The 20,973-nt window shown below is 40.5% G+C and overlaps 1 protein-coding gene across 3 annotated transcripts in view; it reads left to right on the forward strand.

The window, feature by feature from the left end:
- The window catches only part of PDE3A (phosphodiesterase 3A), a 335,640-nt gene that overhangs the window by 252,013 nt on the left and 62,654 nt on the right, over positions 1–20,973 (forward strand). For all 3 annotated transcript variants that reach the window (XM_008259572.4, XM_051850837.2, XM_070049451.1), the window contains exons 3-5: positions 4,332–4,589; positions 7,007–7,161; positions 14,606–14,730. In XM_008259572.4, coding sequence (XP_008257794.2) covers positions 4,332–4,589; positions 7,007–7,161; positions 14,606–14,730 — 538 coding nt within the window. The remainder of the gene's footprint in view (positions 1–4,331; positions 4,590–7,006; positions 7,162–14,605; positions 14,731–20,973) is intronic.

The following is a 20,973-nucleotide window of genomic DNA, read 5'->3' on the forward strand; positions in this document are numbered from 1 at the left end:
ATTTGGTTGTCATTTAAATAGTGTCTGTGGAACCATACTTACATTTTCTTAAATCTTAAATGTAAATATTTCTGTTATAAGCAGAGGCCTGTGAAGTCGAGTGTTTTATGTTGTCACTAACTTTTATTAAAAGAAAAGATTTGTTTGATCATCCGCACCATAACAAGACAACTGTAGCTTTTTGCTTGTTGTAGGTCATTACTGTACCCAGAGATGATTTTAGGCTGTGAGTTTAAGGTTTTCCTTAAAAAAAATGCCTTTTTTATAAACTTAATCTTTAATATCACTATCTAAGATTTCATCAGTTAAATATTTCTGAGTGTTATTAATATGGCTAGAAGTATAATTTTTATAGTGAGTAGGCATGGAAATACTTCTATGTGAGTCACTCAGTTTTTCCCCCTGTTTTGTATATGATTTTTAAAACTCTGGCAACAGAGGCTGGTAGGGTGGTGCAGCGGGTTAAGCCTCTGTGATGCTGCCTTCTCATATCAGAGTGCTGATTCACTTCCGGGCCACTCTGCTCCCTATCCAGCTCCCTGCTATTGCACCAGGGAAAGCAATGGAGGATGGTCCAATTTCTTGGGCTCCTGCACCCATGTGGGAGATCTGAAAGGAGTTCTGGGCTCTTGATTATGGTAGCCAATTCAGAGTGAACCAACAGATGGAAGATCTTTCTGTCTCTCCCTCCCTCCCTCTGTTGCTCTGCCTTTCAAATAAATAAACACGTAAATCTTAAAAGAAAAAAAAAACTGCAACAACAGATCTGCCAACAACTAAAGCCCTTGGAATTCCTTAAAGAGGGTTCCCTAGATGGTCTTTCTGGCTTGCAGGTTGTTTATTGAAGTCTCAGCCTATCTTTCTGCCTTTTGGCATCTCCTGTGTGGTTCCTCTTGGCAGGTTTATGGTACACACATCTGATTTTTGGGTTTCCATTTCATGCCTCATTGAAGGCTTTCCATATGGGAGAAAAAAGGTGATGATAACTTCTGTATGATGTAGCTATTGACCATTACACAATTCTATACTTGAGTTAGAAAACCAATAAAGCAAGGACCAGACTCACTAAGGAGATTCTTCCCACTATGGTTTCTTTGCCAGTTCCAAGATGGATAATTTACATCTTATTGGCTTGAATGTTGTCATTGTTTTCCCCTGACCACCTTTGCTTTCATAAAAGCTACACTGTGCTAACCCTCAGATACAAAATGTGCTGCTTTTGTTAATCCTGTATAGCAGTAACCTTAACTTAGAAGAGGAGTTGTCAATCTGTTTGTTTTAAAGTTACTTTCAAAATTTTAATATTCCTTTTTTTCTGAGTATATAAGAAGCACGTAAAATGAAAAAGCTTGGCATTTATTCAGCATGTAGATTCAGTCTTTGACCTGTGGGATCAAAGCATTTGTTTATAGCCTGATGTTCCCATATCCCCTGCTCTGACGTTGACAAGCTATTTGTGACTAATGGAAATGAACTTAACAGTAGCACCTACTTGGCAGATTTGTGTTCAGTAAATAGCATCTGTCATCATTATTAAGATTATTGTCATTCTAGTGGTAGAAGACTTACTTGTTCTCTATGGCACCTTTGCAGAATAATCTATCCATGACTTGTTACTATTCCAGGACTAGGTATCTTCATAGATGCTGGATGCTTTCATTTTTGTAGTATTTTTCTACTCACCAAAGTAAACATATTGATTGCTTCAGTGGCACACATTTTCCTCCTATTGGACAATATTTTTAAAACAGTTTACCAAGTAGTCATATGTGGATCTTCCCAAACCCTTTACACAATTTCTTAAGTCTTTATAATACTGGTGTGACAACTTTTTAAAAAGGATTTCTCTCCCAATACACATTTCTTGGTTATACTCTTTGGTTTTCCCCAGACATGCTATGCCTTTTGTGTGTCCCTGTTTTTGTATTTCTATATATTAGGAGAAGCATTTTTTTTAGGTCAGAGGTCTGTTTTGCTGGATCATAGGAATGTATGTTTTAACCAACAAAATTTCCTTCAAACAATATTGGATTTCTTACACACTGTTCAATCCTGAACCATTGTAAATGCTTGGTGCTACCAGCCATATCATTTTGCTAATTTAGTAAGTAAATATTTTTCTTAAAATAATTTTTATTACTAGGGAGCCAATTTGATGTCTGTATGTTTGATTATATGTTTTATTTAACATTTTCTCACGGACTTTTTTCCTTTCCTTATGGTATATGAGGGAACTTAACACTCTAAAAAGAAATAATTAAAATTTTTATTTATTTTATATCTTAAATGAAAGGCAGGGAGAAAGGAAAGGGTGATTGGAGAATGCAGAGATTATCTATCTGCTGGTTCACTCCCCAAATGACCCAACAGCCAGAGCAGGGTCAAGGCTGAAACCAAGAGCCCAGAACTCAGTCCAGGTCTCCCACATGGGTAACCGGGACCTAAGTGCTTGAGCCCTCCTGTTTCCTGCTAGGGGGTGCATTAGGAGGAAGTTGGATCAGAAGTGACGCTCCTGGAACTTGTACCAGTCCCTATGATAGGGTATGTGAACTTCCCAAGCGGTGTCTTAAATGCTGTGCCAAAAGCCCAACCCTTCTGTTAACCTATTATTAAAAAAACTAAAGTCACGGGCAGATGTTTGGCAGAACAGTTAAGTTACCTGCATCGTATATTGGATTGCCTGAGTTTGAGTTCTGTTTCTGCTCTGATTTTAGCTTCCGATTGATGTGTATCATAGACGCAACAGTTGATGACCCATATACTTGTTTCCCTACTACCAATCTATGAGACCAGGATTGAGCTCCAGACTCCTGGCTTCAAACTGGTCCAACCGTGGGACCAGTTTGACAGAAGTTTAATGGAAGATCTTCTAACCAACCAAAAAGTGGAAGATGTTTCTCTGTCAGTGCCTATATGTCTCTCTGCCTTTCAACTAAAACAAATAATAGAAAGGAAAAGAAACCAGTATTATTATTACATGTAATTATACACACACACACACACACACACACAGCAGCCTAGGAATGGGCCCGGCCAAAGCAGGAGCTTTATCTGGGTCTCCCATGTGAGTGGTAGAGGCCCGACGACTTGGACCATCTTCTGTAGCTTTCCCAGATGTTTTAGCAGGCAGCTGGATTGGAAGTGGAGCAGCCAGAACTTGAACCAGCACTCACAGGGCTTCTGCTGTCACATGGTGGCAGCTTAACCCACTGCACTGGAATGCTGGCCCTACATATATTATTTCTTATAATTATTTTGTGAGATTGATACTATGATTATTCTATCCTTTTGACAGATGGAGAAATCATGGCATGCAGAGTTTAGTAAGTTGCCACAGTTAGTCCAGATAGAAAGTGACGTAGTCAGTAGTCAAGACTTGGTTCTAGAACCTTCATACTGGATCATTTACTGGGTTATGCAGTTGGATGTGGGTTCCTTGAACATCTCACCTGGCAGCTTTCCAATAGAAGGCATCCTTGGCATTCTGCTGTTAGGCTTCATCTGCCTTCTTGACCTTGCTTCTGTCCATGAGCTCCCTTAGTTTTGCATTGTCTCGCCCATATTCTATCTGACCAGTAGCTTGGGCAGCCATTCTGTTCTGTTTCTTGAGCTTCTCATTTCTTCAATGAGTCCAGAACAACGACGCTATTGTGATGGGCAACTTGTCAGAATGAGCAAATGTATCACAGGATTCCAGAACTGAAATCACCTTTCTTACCAACTGCATGAAGGGTGACATATTGTGATTTTAAATATAAATTGAGCTCTTTTTAGTGTCTGTCTCTAATATTAGTTGAATAATTATCATATCCCATGTTCAAGTATCACATTGAAAGATTACTAAAATGAAATTTGGTTTATTGTCACATTAATTTTATGGTATGTTATTTCTAGATAATATGCGAGTTATTTAAAAAGTTCATGAAATGTGTATTATGAAAAAGCTATGTGTGGATATCAAAACTTTTTGCACCAGTAAGCTCATGGTTTAATTCCATTGCTCCATGATATTTTTCAAGTGCCTTCCCTCCATGTATCAGGAATGACTGATAGGAGATGTTTTCCCAGTTCTGAGTTTTCTTACTTTTCAAAACTGTTTGTCTTCAACTATGCTCTACCCCTCTCCAAGTTATAGCACTAAAAAATGTGTCATGAACACACTAAGAGTGGCAGCGAGGCCAGTTTTAGCAGAATTTAAAGTAGAAATGTAACTTGAATTTTACTGAACGGTCAACTCAGGTTGATTTTCAGGGAAAAAGCCCATTTGAATTGTGCGTGCTTCCAGCCTCAGGCCCGCGCTGCCCTGACGTGGTCTTGGTTTTGTGTCTCAGTCTTCAGGAACCAGTATCACTGTGGACATAGCTGTGATGGGCGAGGCTCATGGTCTCATTACTGACCTCCTGGCAGACCCCTCTCTGCCACCGAATGTATGCACGTCCTTGCGGGCAGTGAGCAACCTGCTCAGCACACAGCTCACCTTCCAGGCCGTACACAAGCCCCGGCTGAACCCTGTCATTGCCTTCAGTGAAAACTATACCTGTTCCGACTCTGAAGAAAGCGCTGACAAAGACAAGCTGGCTATTCCCAAGGTGAGTGCTGATGACATTCCTGTAGAGTGTCCCTTTCTCTTGTAATTGTCTTACCCCAAACCCGCCTGCATTCATAGCAGCTGGTGGGGAAGATAACTGATCACAGTGCAAAAGCAATACAAATGTAAACATAAAGGCTTCTGTCCCTACTCTTGATAGCTTTCTGTAAGTAGAAAATGCAGCTTTTTTTTTTATTACCTTGTTTATTGAAGCTCTCAAGAAATTCTTAGTTGATGCCTCTGCATACCAGGCTATATTCTCGATGATAAGGATATTGAAGCCAAAAATACCAGGCAATAATCTCTCTCCATTCAAATGTAGCTTCTGTTTAAACCTATCGACTTCTGAAACTCAAAGGCTTTCTGCTCTTTGCTTACTGTGAAATCATTCAAAATACCTTCATGGCTTTCTCAAACATGTCAAGGTTAGCACTCAGAGCAGTTTTAGTTAATTGTAGATTACTTACAGTAAAAGATGACCGTAGTGATTTATATAGATTCATACCTTATAATTTGAGCATCCCTAATTTGAAAAACTCTGAAATCTGAAACTCTTCACCTTAGATATCCCATTCCAAAAATTCAGAATTTTGGATTTTTAAAAAAGGCTACTGAAGTGGTAAGTTTGATGAAAATATTCTTTGAAAAAAAAAAAAAACACCTCGCCAATCTGAAACAATTTTGGTCTCATGCATTTCAGGTAAGAAATACTCAACCTGTATAAGATACAAAGTATATAAAAGTTGTTGAGATTAGGATCCTGTCCCAAGTTCAGTTGTTAGTGTTAGATGCAAATAAGTAATATTTAAGACTAAAGTGTTCAGATACCCACCCCCACACGTTGTTTAGTTAGAAGTAGCTGTCCGTTAGAGCTGGAGGTCTGTCCATGACACTCACGCCCCTGCTGTGGTGTGTCTCTTGACCAAGGAGTGTGGTCTCCATATTTTAATCAACTAAGTATTTACATACCTTCCTTCAGACTTCCACTTTCTTGGAAAAGGTGTTCCTAAGAATGATATAACACTAAAGACATGTAGAAAGATGCAACTCATTCTCTTTAGGTCTTGAAAAGCAGACCTGAGGTCAGTGGCAGACTTTAGGAAGAAATCTGTATTTACCAATGTTTGACTCACTACTGAGTTACCTTCTGAGAAGCCCATTCACATCTTCGGGAGACACTGGAAACTATGTAATATTAGAGCTATTCTTGAACTCAAGGTGCTGTACATATCTCAAAGTTCATACCGTCTTAGGAAGGCAGAATGCATCTTTGTAAACTGCCTACACAGTTGGTTTAGGAGGAATAATTAGCCCCAAATAAAATGAGATTGAGATTCTACCTATTATGACTGCTGGTGATGTTATGTTAGGAGAGTCCCCTCACTTTAATTTGAGGGTGAAGATCGCATACTGCTGTCTCACTGCCTATGCTGTGTTTCACTCTTACAATGAGAGAAGTAATCCAGAAAAGCAACAGTAAGTTGCCAAGGTCTTCATTTAAGAGGATGTGATACTGATTATATTTCCTCTATCTCACGATGTGTGAGTCATAGTTTCCAAAAGAGAGTGGTGCATTCAGTGAAAAAGAGACATTCCTAAACTTATCTCCTATCACTTGTCTACCAAGATAGTATTGGTGCATGATACTATCAGTGCACGATACTTGGGAGTATGGACTGTTGAACAAGGTGATGTAAATTAATCCATGCAGGTGACTTTTGTGGAAAAATCTTTGTTCATAATAAGTAATACAGTATGTGTGTATAGGTGAATTATGAAGTTATCCTAGAGGTAATAAGTAACTCTTGTTCCTATAATACCATATTTGTGAAAGCTTTGAAAATAAGACTCCCTAGATATTATTATTATTATTATTATTATTATTATTATTATTTGACAGGCAGAGTGGACAGTGAGAGAGAGAGACAGAGAGAAAGGACTTCCTTTTGCCATTGGTTCACCCTCCAATGGCTGGTGCGGCCGGCGTGCTACAGCCGGCGTACCGCGCTGATCTGAAGCCAGGAGCCAGGTACTTATCCTGGTCTCCCATGGGGTGCAAGGCCCCAGCAAGGCTGGCTGGGTCAGAGCTGGGAGCTGGAAACTCAGTCCAGGACTCCCTCACGGCCAGAGCGCAGTTGCTTAAGCCATCATCTCTGCCTTTGCGGGTCTGCATCAGCAGGGACCTGGAGTCAGGAGCTAGGGCAGGGACTTGAACCCAGAGACTTTGATAAGGGGCAAGGGCATCTTAACCTCTTGGCTATATGCCCACCCCCAAGCAACCTAATTTTACATAGATGCTATTCAGCCAGTGCAGTTTAATCATTCACTTATAATTAAAAATTCCTTTCCCTCTGTTATATTACATAAAAGTTGGTTATATAAAATGTGCTTGGTAATACAATCAACACTCCCTTCTAGCGCCTCAGAAGGAGTTTGCCCCCTGGCTTGTTGAGACGAGTTTCATCCACTTGGACAACCACCACCTCTGCAACAGGTCTGCCCACCTTGGAGCCTGCACCAGTACGGAGGGACCGTAGTGCCAGCATCAAACTCCACGAAGCACCTTCGCCCAGGTTAGACAATCTTTCTCCTGAATTTTATCTCTTAGAGAAGTTAGTTACTGAGAGGGAGTGGCAAATTAGAGCAGAAGGGAGGTCCGCCCACTGACCAGGATAAGAAAAATTCAATTGAATGAAAATTGAATGAAAAGGTGGTTATTCTGGTGTACGAAATGTTTGAAATCTGTGCATCATTTTTTCTGTAGTGTACATTTTCCATGAGCTTTTTGAAAACCTCTCATATTCATATGCATGGACTTCAAAATTTTGAACCATAATAAAATTAACCTTTAATCCCATTTTTCATGAACATTTTGAAGTACCTGTACCATTGGTTAGAGCCAGCTTTGAACATGGAAAAGGTGTGTGGTTTAAATGCAGAACAATGTAGGGATTAACATTTGGAAAATTAGCTTTAAACTCTATTATGTGGGCTTAAATATAAATGGGCAGCTTGACCTGCCAGTGTAACCTTGAATGAAGAGCACTGAGCCAGACTAGATTTCACCTACTTTATTATTCATCCTGAGGCCCTTAATCAGACATCCAATCTTACATTTGCAAATAAAGGTAGATTCTGCTGGGCCACTGGATCAGCTAGCTAACCAGGTAGCAGCAGCAGAAAAGCATATAGAGAAGTAGATCAACATATACCAAGGACTATCATATTGAAGAATACCTGGATAGGTTCAAACGTCTGCTAAATTAAACTTTATTTAGTACATTTGTCTCATTTTTACAAAATAACTTAAAATCAAGAAATAACAAAGATAAATAAAATGTAATGTTAATATCCAAAAACAAATTTTGAAGAAAATGCCTACTTAATGAAGTGGGGTTAGATGGAGCTATGAGTTTATCCTTTTCTATTTTAGAATAATTTAAATAAAATTATTTAAATGAATTAAAATTATGAGACCATATGATCTAAGATTTTTGAAACACACACACAGGTATGTCTCAATTTCATTTAATAACCTGATGAATGACTAATGATCACATCTTTGTTGAATTACAGGATTGCAATACCAACACAATGCGGAGATTGCCTGAGAAATAGAAATCTTTCGATTCAAAATAACTTTTTTAAAGATTTATTTATTTGAAAGGCAGAGTTGAGGGGGATGGGAAGAGACAGAGACAGAGAAAGACAGAGAGAAAGATCTTCCATCAGCTGGTTCATGCCCCAAATGGCTGCATTAGTGAGGCATGGACCAGACTGAAGCCGGTGTGGCCAGGAGCTTCATCTGGGTCTCCCATGTGGGTAGCAGGGGTCCAAGCACTTGGCTGATTTCCCAAGCATCTTAGCAGGAAACTGGATCAGAAGTGGAGCAGCCAGGACACGAGCGGGCACCCATATGGGATACTGACATTTCAGGCAGCAGCTTAACCATGCCACAACGCCAGCCCCAATTCAAAATAATTAATGACTGCTGAACGTTCTAGATTTCTTGATGGAAAATGTTTGATTTCTTCCATATTAAGGTTTATATTTTAATCTATAGAATCAGGAACAAAATGGAATGATTCTGACAGGTATCAGTGTAATCCGACTCTGTCTTGTAACCTGGACTTTGTGACTCTTCTGCATGCATCACAGGAAAGAATTAAGTCACTGTCTCAAGAATGCTTCCCAGCACTGGGAATTAGAAGACACTGGTGCTATTTTTCTGTAAAAATACTGACTTGCCAATTTCAGCAGCAGCAAACATTGATAAATGGTGGTTAATACTATTATTGTTAAATACTTCTTAAGAAAATGAGTACCATTCTCAGTGTGTATGATTCAAGAGACTATTTGACTAACACCCTTTGCCAAGTTTTCTGCCATTGCATAGCAAATGTTTTGTGATTTTCTTTCCATTAGGTGATTCTACCAAAATCCACTCCTGCTTTCTCAAATATGTCTTCATTCTTTCTATTCTTTGTTACTTCGGGTCACATCTCATTTCCCATCCTCTTCTCTTATTTTAGTTAATTAAATGAAATTGGGAGCCGAAAGTGGAATCATTAGGAAGAAGGTTCCAGGAACATTTATGAACTTAACTCCCAAGGATCCTCCCATTTTGCTTATAAGATGCTCAACCTCAAATATTTTCAGAAGAGATAAGGAATAGCACATGATTCTACTCATTCTCTTTCCCCTAAAAATACTCACAACTGTGTTGCCTTGGTATAGTTTTTCCCATTGTCTAATTTATTACCCCTTAATTTCACTGTCCTATAAAGAGTCCTGATGGAAAATCTGAAAGTGATATTGCATTTTCAGCCTTATGAGGAAATGAGTAGAATTTGAGACCTCAGGGGTGACCCATATATGAGTACATAATGATGGTGCCACCTCTAAATACAGCTAGTTTTGCCCTTGATTTTAAACCAAAGTTAAAATCCTCTTTACTTAGGAGACCTATTGCTAACACTGCTGATTGATTTCCAGACCATTTGAATTTTTGCTCTGGAATTTCTTTCCCACTAGCCCTTTTATTTATTTCTCTCTGTGATTTTCCTGTATTGGGGCTCTAGGAGGACTGCAGTGACCAAATAAAGAACAATGGTGATAAGTAACAATTTAAAAGGGTACGGACTTAGACCCTTTGAGTATCTAGCTGGGTGACTTACTCCAGGTCATTTGAAGGACAGTCAGGGACACTGGACTGTGAATTGGAATACCCTTAGTCCTTTCACACATTAATGTGTGTTCTGAGTGGAAGTCATTAGCCTGCCTGAGTCAACATGCCCGCTACAAGGAATCATTAGGTTGAGGGTACCAAAGGCATAGCTGGAAGAGGTGAATTAGATGGCAGGATACAAGTTGGTGTCTTTTTAAAAAAAAAAAACAAAAAACAGGCTTTAGAGAAGTTGGAAAGGCTAAAATAAATCACACTAAATAATTCTAAATGAACCTTGGAACAGACCCCTGTAAATCTGTATTGCAGGCATAGGCAGTTGTAAACTTGATAAAAGACAATGGTTACTGGTAAAACTTTTAGGACTTAGGAAACTTTTAGGAATGGGGAGAATAAGGGTCTAACACCACTTTTGTGAGAAAGGTGGAGCTCTCCCATTGCAGGCCCGTGTACAGTTTTCTTCTGCTGTGTCAGCACAAGGGAATTAAGAACAGGTTTCCCTATGCTGATTTCTTCTCTAGTATCCAAGTTACTACTACATGTTTATGAAACTTAAACTGGAATCAAGAACTAAGGGTCAATGAAGACCTGAAAATACCATGAGAATCACACAGTGTATGAGGGAACCTATGACCTGTAATGAGTCTGTGTATATTTATATATAGACAAATAGTAGAAATATTGATATTATATTTTGTTAGTATTATAATAGTGATATTTATTCCATGAGGAATAGGGTATACATGGTTAGGATTTATTTATTTATCTTGAGTTTGTTAAAATCTCATGCTTCATAGGTACTCCACCATGGAACTTAATAAACCTTTCAAAATGAGCATTTTTTTAAGATTTATTTATTTATTTCAAAGAGTTTCAGAGAGGGAAGGAGAGGCAGAGAGAGGGGTCTTTCATCTGTTGGTTCAGTCCCCCACGTGACTGCAACAGCTGGAGCTGCGCCGATCCAAAGCCAGGAGCCAGGAGCTTCTTCTGGGTCTCCCACACAGGTACAGGGGCCCAAGGACTTGGACCATCTTCTTTCTACAGCTTTCCCAGGCCATAGCAGAGAGCTGGATCGGAAGTGGAGCAGCTGGGACTAGAACTGGTGCCCATATGCAATGTTGACACTGCAGGCAGTGGCTTTACCTGCTACGCCACAGCACCGGCCCCAAAATGAGCATATTTTAAATATTTTATTTGAATAAAATTGAAGGCAAATATTGAGTTAGCCTTCATAATGTATTCTTTGAGATACTGTATTAAAAAATTCAGTTGATGTTAAAGTCTTATCTTTATGAGTCTACATGGAAAAGTAGCAACGTACTGTATAATATATAGAACACTGAAAATATTTAGTTCATTTGCACATTATGTAAAAATTCTTCATTGTAAATCTTATTAGTTAATCAGTCCAGCAAGTGAGTTTAAACAGACTTGCACCATAAGGCAAAAGCTGGTGTAATTACCTGTCAAGTCCAAAGTATCCTTTGATCTTATGATTATCCAAATTTCAGCCATTTGTGAAATACCTATGATGAGATTTTAAAGGACATGAAGGCCGGTGCCGTGGCTCAATAGGCTAATCAGAGCTCTGCCTTGCGGCGCCGGCACACCTGGTTCTAGTCCCGGTTGGGGCGCTGGATTCTGTCCCGGTTGCTCCTCTTCCTGTCCAGCTCTCTGCTGTGGCCAGGGAGTGCAGTGGAGGATGGCCCAAGTCCTTGGGCCCTGCACCCGCATGGGAGACCAGGAGAAGCACCTGGCTCCTGACTTCGGATCAGCGCGGTGAGCCGGCCGCAGCGCACCGGCCACAGTGGCTATCAGAGGGTGAACCAATGGTAAAGGAAGACCTTTCTCTCTCTCTCTCTCTCTCTCTCTCTCGCTGTCCACTCTGCCTGTCAATATATATATATATATATATATATATATATATATACACACACACACACACACACACATACATACATACATACTAGGAGGGGCTGACACTGTGGAATAGTGTGTAAAGTCACCTCCTGCTGAGCCATCATTCCCATATGGGCACCTGGTTTCAAGTCCCAGCTACTCAACTTCTGATCCAGCTCTCTGCTCTGGCCTGAGAAAGCAGAAGATAACCCAAGTCCTTGGGCCCCTGCACCCACGGGGAGGCCCAGAGGAAGCTCCTGACTCCTGGCTTCAAATCGACCCAGCTCTGGCTGTTGCAACCAGTTGGGGAGTGAACCAGAGGTTGGAAGACCTCTTTCTCTCTGCCTCTGCCTCTGCCTCTGCCTCTGTAATTCTGCCTTTCAAATAAATAAGTAAGTCTTTTTTAAAAATAAACAAATACAAGGATCCTGGATAAAAGAAAAATCTCTTTATAAATGAAATAAGGAAAAAAATGAAATGATGCAAATGTCAGCATGTTGTATCAGTCTCAAAAAAAAAAAATTATGCGCTGCCTCTATTGCCTGGTATATCAATAATCAAAGGTCCCAGGCAGCAGTAAGTACATTTTCTGCATTCTTCCCTTTGAGAGATCCAAGACTGTTGGTGCAGTTCCCCAAAAGTACTTTGGTTCCTCATTAGCACGTGTACTGGTTTGTATTTTGGATGTGAAATTCTTAGCAGTGCCTGCATATTGCTCACCCCAAAAATGCCATTTTGGTTACAGACTCTCTCAAAATTATTCCCCATTAATTATACAGCCTTTACAGCAATCTCCATACATCTATGACCCCATAATTCCATCAATTTCAGGTTCATTTACGATAAAACATCCAGACAGACCACGCACATTGTGCTTACATTGCCAAGATTAGGTTGAAAGAAGATCAAATTGTCAAATTATATTGATGAAAATTACCTTTTTTTACTCAGTACCAAATTTGCTTGTGCTTAAAAGGCATTATCAGTGGCCGGTGCTATGATGCAGCAGGTTAACGCCCTGGCCTGAAGCGCCGGCATCCCATATGGGCGCTGGTTCGAGACCCGGCTGCTCTACTTCCAATCCAGCTCTCTGCTATGGCTTGGGAAAGCAGTAGAAGATGGCCCAAGTCCTTGGGCCCCTGCGCCTTCATGAGAGACCTGGAAGAAACTCCAGGCTCCTGGCTTCAGATTGGCTCAGCTCCAGCTGTTGCAGCCAATTGGGGAATGACCCATTGGATGGAAGACCTCTCTCTCTCTCTCTCTACCTCTCCTCTCTCTCTGTGTAACTCTGACTTTCAAATAAATAAATAAATATTTTTTTAAAAAAAGGCATTATCAAAATGCAGGCCAAATGTTTTCCTCTTGGAGCAGTACAAAATTGTCAGCTTACTAAATTCTTCTCTCTCACACATTAGGATGAATTCTGTTTTAAAATTAACATGGAGTGCTCGCTTCAGCAGCACATATACTAAAAATAACATGGAATGTTTTGAACAATACACACAGAGATGTTTCAGTTTGTAAAGCCTTCAGGATTTATTTCCCATTAATTACATGGCTTACATTATATTCTCTAGCTCAGCCCTTCATAGATCTATTAATTGTAGATTTACTTACAGTAAGCAACCTATAGACCCCCAAGTATGAGAGTACTTCAGAAAGTCTGTAGGAAATGAAATTAAAAGATAATTCACATTTTCAGTTAGCATTTTGATGACCCCTATACATTGTAGTAAATATTCTCTCAGTGAAGTCTCCCCATGACATCTTCCATCTTCGTAAGTACCATCAGCATGGCTGGTTTCAAGTCCATCACTATCGTGTGTACAAGTGGATTCGGCTGACCAGTCACCATCTTTCTGGAGGATCACTGACAAACAGAAATCATCAGATTAAGGCCTGCTGCTAACCTTTTCCTTCAGAAGAAAATAGTGTGAAAAGTAGATCTTCGAATGATTTTATAAGCGTTTTAAGTTTTAGATGTAGATGCATGAAGAATAATAAGTGCTAAAGAGCCCTGAAGTAAATACTAGGACATGTATAGCTCTTGTAGGTTCACCTGCATCTTAGGCAGGTGATCTGCTTAGTTTAGAAAATGTGTGAGGAGCATGAGTCTCAGAGGATACATCAGAAAGTTCATGAGAAATGGAATTGAGGCATGGGCTTTTAGCACAGGGGTTAGGTTGCTTTTTGGCATGCTTACATCCCATGCTGGAGGGCCTGGTTCTACTTCTGGCTACTCTGCTTTCAATCCAGTTTCCTACTGTGCACCCTAAGAAGTAGCAGACAATAGCTCAAGTACTGGGGTCCCTGCTACTCACCAAAGCGTCCTCAATTGAGATCCGAGCTCCTGGCTTCAGCCTGACCCAGCCCTGGCTGTTATGGGTGAACTAAGATGCAGAATCTCTCTTCTCTCTGTCTCTCCCTCTTTCAAATAAAATGAAAACAAAATAAATAAAAATTGGGGGGAAAGTTTAAAATTGGATGAAAAGATGTTTATTTCCTTGCAACAAATTTAGAAAACCACACAAATTCTCATGTTTTCCATGAGCTTTTTGCAGATCTGTTGTACATATGGTTTTAAAAAAATTTTGTACCAAAATCAACTGATCTTTCCATTTTTCCTTGAGCATTTGGAAGAGCACTTGTAGAAGGAGAATGAGACGGTTGATTCTTAGAGTTGGATAAATAAGAAATTTGTGTTTTCTCTTTTGTTAGCCCAGTATGTATGATGAGTGACAGTATCCCTGCCACAGAAATTGAGCTTGGATGACCTATTTTGTCATCTGCTAGTGAAGAGGTTTTGTCATTGAACCTGTACCAATACTCAGACTGACAAGTCCGTTATGGGAAGGATGGTTTTATTCTGGCAGTATCTGCCCCAACAGTGGGTGAATAATGTCTTCATTTGTCTTTGAATCCTGTCATTACAGTGCTGTTAGTCCTGATTCTTGGAATAACCCCATGATGATGACCCTCACCAAAAGCAGATCCTTCTCTTCGTCCTATGCTGTTTCTGCCGCTAACCATGTAAAGGTTAAGAAGCAGAGTCGACCAGGTAAGTGACTTCCTGGAGGAAGTGTTCATGTCCTGTGCACCATGCAGTGACCAAACCTTCAGTGTTGAAATGTCCTAAGGGTGCTCTATACTCACATGTCTTAGGGCTCATTGTTCGAAAAATAAGAAGTTTCAGTAACCAATTAGTTATTTAAATTTCTACTTTATATGATGATAAGGGTTCTTTCAAGGTTGTTATACCAGGTTTCTTATCTTAAATTTATTCAATGAACAGGAAATTAGTGTCATAATTAAGGATAATTTTAGAAGCATCATCTTAAAAATTTCAAGTTTAGTTTTAGTGTCTGTTTTAAGAAGTTGATATCGCCAGTGCCGCGGCTCTATAGGCTAATCCTCTGCCTGCGGTGCCAGCACACTGGGTTCTAGTCCCAGTCGGGGTGCTGGATTCTGTCCCAATCGCTCCTCTTCCTGTCCAGCTCTCTTTTATGGCCTGGGAGTGCAGTGGAGGATGACCCAGGTCCTTGGGCCCTGCATCTGCATGGGAGACCAGGAGAAGCACCTGCCTCCTGGCTTCGGATCAGCACAGTGCACCGGCCGCAGCGTGCTGGCCGCAGCAGCCATTGGGGGGTGAACCAACGGAAAAGGAAGACCTCTCTCTGTCTTTCTCTCACTGTCCACTCTGCCTGTCAAAAAAAAAAAAAAAAAAGAGGTTGATATCTATATGAGTTTGAGGAAAAGTTTTATTATAGATTATCTGCAACAAGTAATCCTGATGTCAACATTAACAACAAAGTTTTAGGTAAAATGAACTGATTTGGTGGAAGATTTCTTTGATGAGGGTCTCAGATACAGTTTTTGTTAAATTCTGTCACTTAATTGCTCTTCTAAAATCCCAACTGACAGCCTGGGATTTTTTTTTTTTTTTTGGTCACTTCTTGAAAGCATTAACTTCAAAGTTTTACTTCTCAACATTGTAGGAAACTTTCATGAGGTTTTTAGCTATTTCCTGCTTAGTTTATTCATCCTCTTCTTGAGCAGTTTAAGAATTCACCGAACAGCTCTTGGGGAAAAGCTACCCCCTTTGCACTGAGATATGAGACATTCGAGTGCTGGCTGCCATGGCAGCCCCAGACTCCAACTGTTGTATCATCAGCCTCGTGACATTGCTAAAAGCTCTACTGGCTTGCCTCCCTGATAGCTGCACCCTTCGGCTGGATGTGAGGCCTCCTGTCCATGCCAATAGTCAGTAAATAATGCTCTGAAGGGAAGAACACTTGGCAGGATTTAGGCTCACCCTTCTGAGGTTCTCTTCTGCCTGGGAACTTGGTCCCTAAGAAGTGGGCAGTTTGCTTTGGTATCATTTTCCTATTTTTGACCTCAGCTTTTCTATTTGTTCTCAGAGAATCATGGGGTTACTACAGGCTAACTGCAGCAGAGCCTCTACTTCTACAGGTAGAAGTCCTCATAATGGCAATGCTTATGTTTTACTCCCCCAGATGCCAGCAGCAGCTGAGGTTGGGCCCAGTCAAAGCTAGGAACTGGGAGCTCCAACGAGGTCTCCCATGTGAGTGGGGGACTCTGCTACACAGCCGGAATGTGCATTAGCAGGAATCTGGAATGGAGAGTGGATCCAGGACTTGAACCAAAGCGCTTGGATACAGGATATGAGCATCCCAAGCGGGAGTTTAACAGCTGTGTCAAACACCCATCCTGAAATATAAACTTAATTTTCAGGGATCCAATTTAAGGAAAGATTTCTGCTGTTTCTTTCATCATGAAAAGGAAACATAAAACTTTCTTTAATTATGCACATTATACTGGATATTCCTTGAAACTGTCACCTCCTTTGCGTAAATCTCTACTCTTCAGTTCAGGAAGACATTTCCTCCAAAAAATACAGTTCTATTAAAATTACATCACTGAAATAAACTCTTGGTAATCTGGTTTTCCAGCAACACATCTGAACTTCTCTGCTCTTTAGAGACGTTCATTACACTTTAAAACACAGAAGTCATTAATGACCCTGAAATAGAACTGAATTTTCACTAGCGCCAGGCAATGCAGAATAATGGAAGCAAACGCTTCAACTGAGATTGCCCTGTGGGCAAATACAGATTATCCCAGTAATACAGAGACTCATCTGGAACTTCAGCAAGGTGGAAGAACTGAATTTGATAATTCCACATTAAACCCAAGGCTCTTAAAGGCCACTGTGATGGTCCTGGGTCTGTAGAATTCCTTGGCTCTCTACAAAATTACATGCCATGAATTTTTGAAGGAAAGCATCACCAGTTAAAGGTCATGGGATTTTAACAGATTAAATACAGAGCGTCCAAGCAGGAGCTGTAAACACGCTGGAAAACACTGTTCCAATCAACAGGAACAACAAAATGGTTTTAGATCTCTAGAAAGGTTGAGATATTTCAATGTAAATACTTAACTGTGTTATTTAATTTTAATATTTACATGTTTATAGGAAAAAACATGATTATAGAACCAATAGCAATGAGAAAAGGCATAATAACAGAGAAGCTGAATCTAACTTTTGGTCTTATAATCAAGGATAGGTGATAGGTTAAATGGCATCATAGACCACTAAAGAGAAAGAGTAAACTCAACAGAAGAGAATATGAAGAAATTATCCAGAAGGCTACAAGGTGAGAAATTGTAAAATAAAAATGATTTTCAGAGAGCTAGCCTTGTGGCACAGTGGTTAATCTGCCACTTGTGACACTGACATCCCATATTGGAATTTTGGGTTTGAGTCCTAGCTGATCCCTCCATACATCTCCCTGCAAATGTGCCTGGGAAGGCAACAGAAGATGGTCCAAGTACTTAGGCCTCTGCCACTCAGTTCTGGAGACCTGCATGGAATTCCAGGTTCCTGGCTTCAGACTGGCCTAGACCTCGCTGTTGCAGCCATTTGAGAAGTAAACCAGGGGGTTTAATATCTCTCTGTCTCACTCTCACTCTTGGCCCTCTGTCACTTTCAAATCTTAAAATAATTTTTTTAGAGGTATAAGACAAGGAATCAGAAGTCTAATATATATCATCATACATTTAGTAGAAGATGAGAGCATAAAATATTTGCAGAGAAGCAGAATAAATGCAAAGAAACTTACATGTGGGGCTGGCGCGGTGGCATAGCCATTGAGGCTGCCCATCAGTGGAGTCAGCATCCCATATGGGCGCTGGTTCAAGTCCCAGCTGCTCCACTTCCAATCCAGCTCTCTACTGTGGCCTGGGAAAGCAGTGGAGGATGGCCCAGGTGCTTGGGACCCTGTACCTGTGTGGGAGACCCAGAAGAAGCTCCTGGCTTCAAATCGGACTAGGTCTAGCCATCCAGCCAACTGGGGAGTGAACCAGTGGATGGAGGACCTCTCTATCTCTACCTCTCCTTCTCTCTCTTTGTAACTCTTTCACATAAAATAAATAAATCTTTTAAAAAAAAAGAAGAAACTCACCCATCACAAAATGGTGAAACTACCCAACAACCAAAACAAAAAAATATTCTATGGGTCAGCCAGAGAAAAGACAAGTTACCTTTTCATCAAAGGAAATCAGTCTGAGAGCAAAATTGTCAGAACATGGATTGTCTTCAACATTCTGAGAGAATATAATAAATCAACCTAAAATTGTATACTTGGAAAATCCAGCAGAAATAGGAGTGACATTTTGAGTGACGTCAACACTTTTCTACCTACCTCATCTTCACCAAAGGAATATGTAATGGAAATATTAAAGAAGATGATATTAGAAAGTCCAGAATCTAATAATAGTGGTAAACAAGTTGGAGTACCACGGGACAATCCAAATAAACGTGACTGCATAAGTAATACAATTTCCAGATTTATGGGTAGTTTTTCAAGGCATTTTTTTTTCAAGACAGAATTAAAATACCTGACAATGAAATGTTCCTCAAGAAATGAAATTTTTAAATTACCCTTGAGCAGGTCACAAAGTTGGTTCAGATGAGGAAACTGAGGCATGAGTCCCCAATCTTCTTTTTTCCTAGTGATCTCATACTGGGAAAAAAAGTTGATAATGGCAAATTGGCACAGTTTGTATTGGGATTTTTTTGTTTTGTTTTGTCCTTGCCTGAGTGCAAGAAAATAGGAGGATTGGTTCTCTTTCTCTCGATTGCTCTCTTTAGTTAAGTAATCAAATAAAAACTTAAAGTCAAGAAGCTGAAACTGGGGCCAGCACCATGGCGTAGTAGGTTAATCCTCCGCCTGCCGCTCCGGCATCCCTTATGGGCTCCAGTTCTAGTCCCGGCTGCTCCTCTTCCTATTCAGCTCTCTGCTATGGCCTGGGAAAGCAGTAGAAGATGGCCCAGGTCCTTGCGTCCCTGCACCCTTGTGGGAGACCAGGAAGAAGCACCTGGCTCTTGGCTTTGGATCGGTGCAGCTCTGGCCATTACTGCCATCTGGGAGTGAACCAGTGGCTGCAAGACCTCTCTGTCTGTCTCTGTCTCTGTCTCTCTCTTTCTTTCTCTTTCCCTCTCACTGTCTGTAACTCTCAGATAATTAATAAAAATCTTAAAAAAAAAAAAAAACCTGAAGCTGAAAATAATGGTTAGGGCAGACAGTGGACATACCAGCACAAAAGATGGATCATTCTCATGTTCCTGGGTCCCACTGCCCCATTCATAAGACCGAAGATAGGGCGGAGTGCAAAAGAAAACAACGCCCAGGTGAGCTTCCACAGGGGCAGATGGCAGGAATTATTGCCACAGAGAGAGGTTCTTGACATCAAGTGCATAAGATCTCTGCAACGTGACTACTTGGGAGGGAGTTTTGCCTTGGGACCTGTTTGGACTGCTGTTACAGAAGAGCTAAATGCTTATAAAATAACTTACATCCAATGCATGCTGACTTCAATTATACAAATCCCTGGAAGTCTGCCAATAGGGAGAAAAATATCCATCAAGAACCAGAGAGTTGAATTAGGTTACAGTTCTCCCTGGTCAAATGTGTCCTTCTGTTTTGAAAGCCTGTGCCCCTTCCTGAATGCCCTGCTTGGGTTGGTGGGGCTACGTAGGTGTGCCATGTTTGAATGCAGATGACTGTGGGAACAACTATGTGGAAAGAGTCTGGGGAAAGTCCCCCCCCCTTTTTTTTTGATAGGCAGAGTGGACAGTGAGAGAGAGAGACAGGGAGAAAGGTCTTTCTTTTTTTCCGTTGGTTCACCCTCCAATGGCCGATGCGGGCAGCCCACTGTGCTGATCCAAAGCCAGGAGGCAGGTGCTTCTCCTGGTCTCCCATGGGGTGCAGGGCCCAAGGACTTGGGCCATCCTCCACTGCACTCCCGGGCCATAGCAGAGAGCTGGACTGGAAGAGGGGCAACCGGGACAGAATCCAGCGCCCCGACCGGGACTAGAACCTGTGGTGCCAGGCGTTGCAGTCGGAGGATTAGCCTATTGAGCCACGGCGCTGGCCAAAAGCCCCCTTTTGGTGGCAAAGAGCATAAGCAAGCAGAATCTGATGAAGAGTAAAAGGAGAAATGTAAGAGCAACAAGCGATGAATTGAGGGGAAGCAGCTATACAGAATAGGCAAATGGAAAGATTAATGACCTGTTTCCAGAGGGGACTAATGAGATCTGTTCTTTGCACAAGTCAAGTAAACAAAGTGTCCTCTGGCTCAGTAAATCTGTGTTAATTTCAGATAGCTGAATACAACCTAGTTTCATACAATTATTCATATAAAATGAATGGGTGATACCACATAACAGTCCTTTGATTAAAGCAGAACAAGAGATTTAAATATAATTTGTATTTTTAATCTCACTACTTTTAATCTCACTTTTGAGTGTGAGTTACTGAAAATGGGGTGTTAAGATTATACCACTCCGATTTTTAAAAAATCTGCTATTGGAAAGTTGCTGGATTTGCAGTAGTTCTTATCCAAGTTCTTGTAAATATGGACTGCTTGATATAATGGTACTGATGTCTCTATACCTCTAAACTAGACTGAGTTTTTCCTATAGAAAATTAGAAATGGCATAAAACTTAATTTTGATATTGTGATTTTGTTTAGATTTGATTTTGTGTTCTCTTTATTTTTGACACATTTTATGTTTTGGAAAAATATTAAGGCTGACGATGTTCCTGTAGGCATGGAAAAGAGGCACATATTTATCAGACAAGCTGGTTCCTTTCTTGTTCAATTAAAATGGAACTGAGAGAGTTTTATAGCACAAAACAGATGGATTCACTTAAATAATTCCCCTCCAGTATTGTTTATCTTCTTCCTTTGATTGCCCCAAGTTCCTTGTGTCTTGACA

This window comes from Oryctolagus cuniculus, chromosome 9, assembly GCF_964237555.1.
Source record: "Oryctolagus cuniculus chromosome 9, mOryCun1.1, whole genome shotgun sequence".
NCBI lineage: Eukaryota > Metazoa > Chordata > Mammalia > Lagomorpha > Leporidae > Oryctolagus > Oryctolagus cuniculus.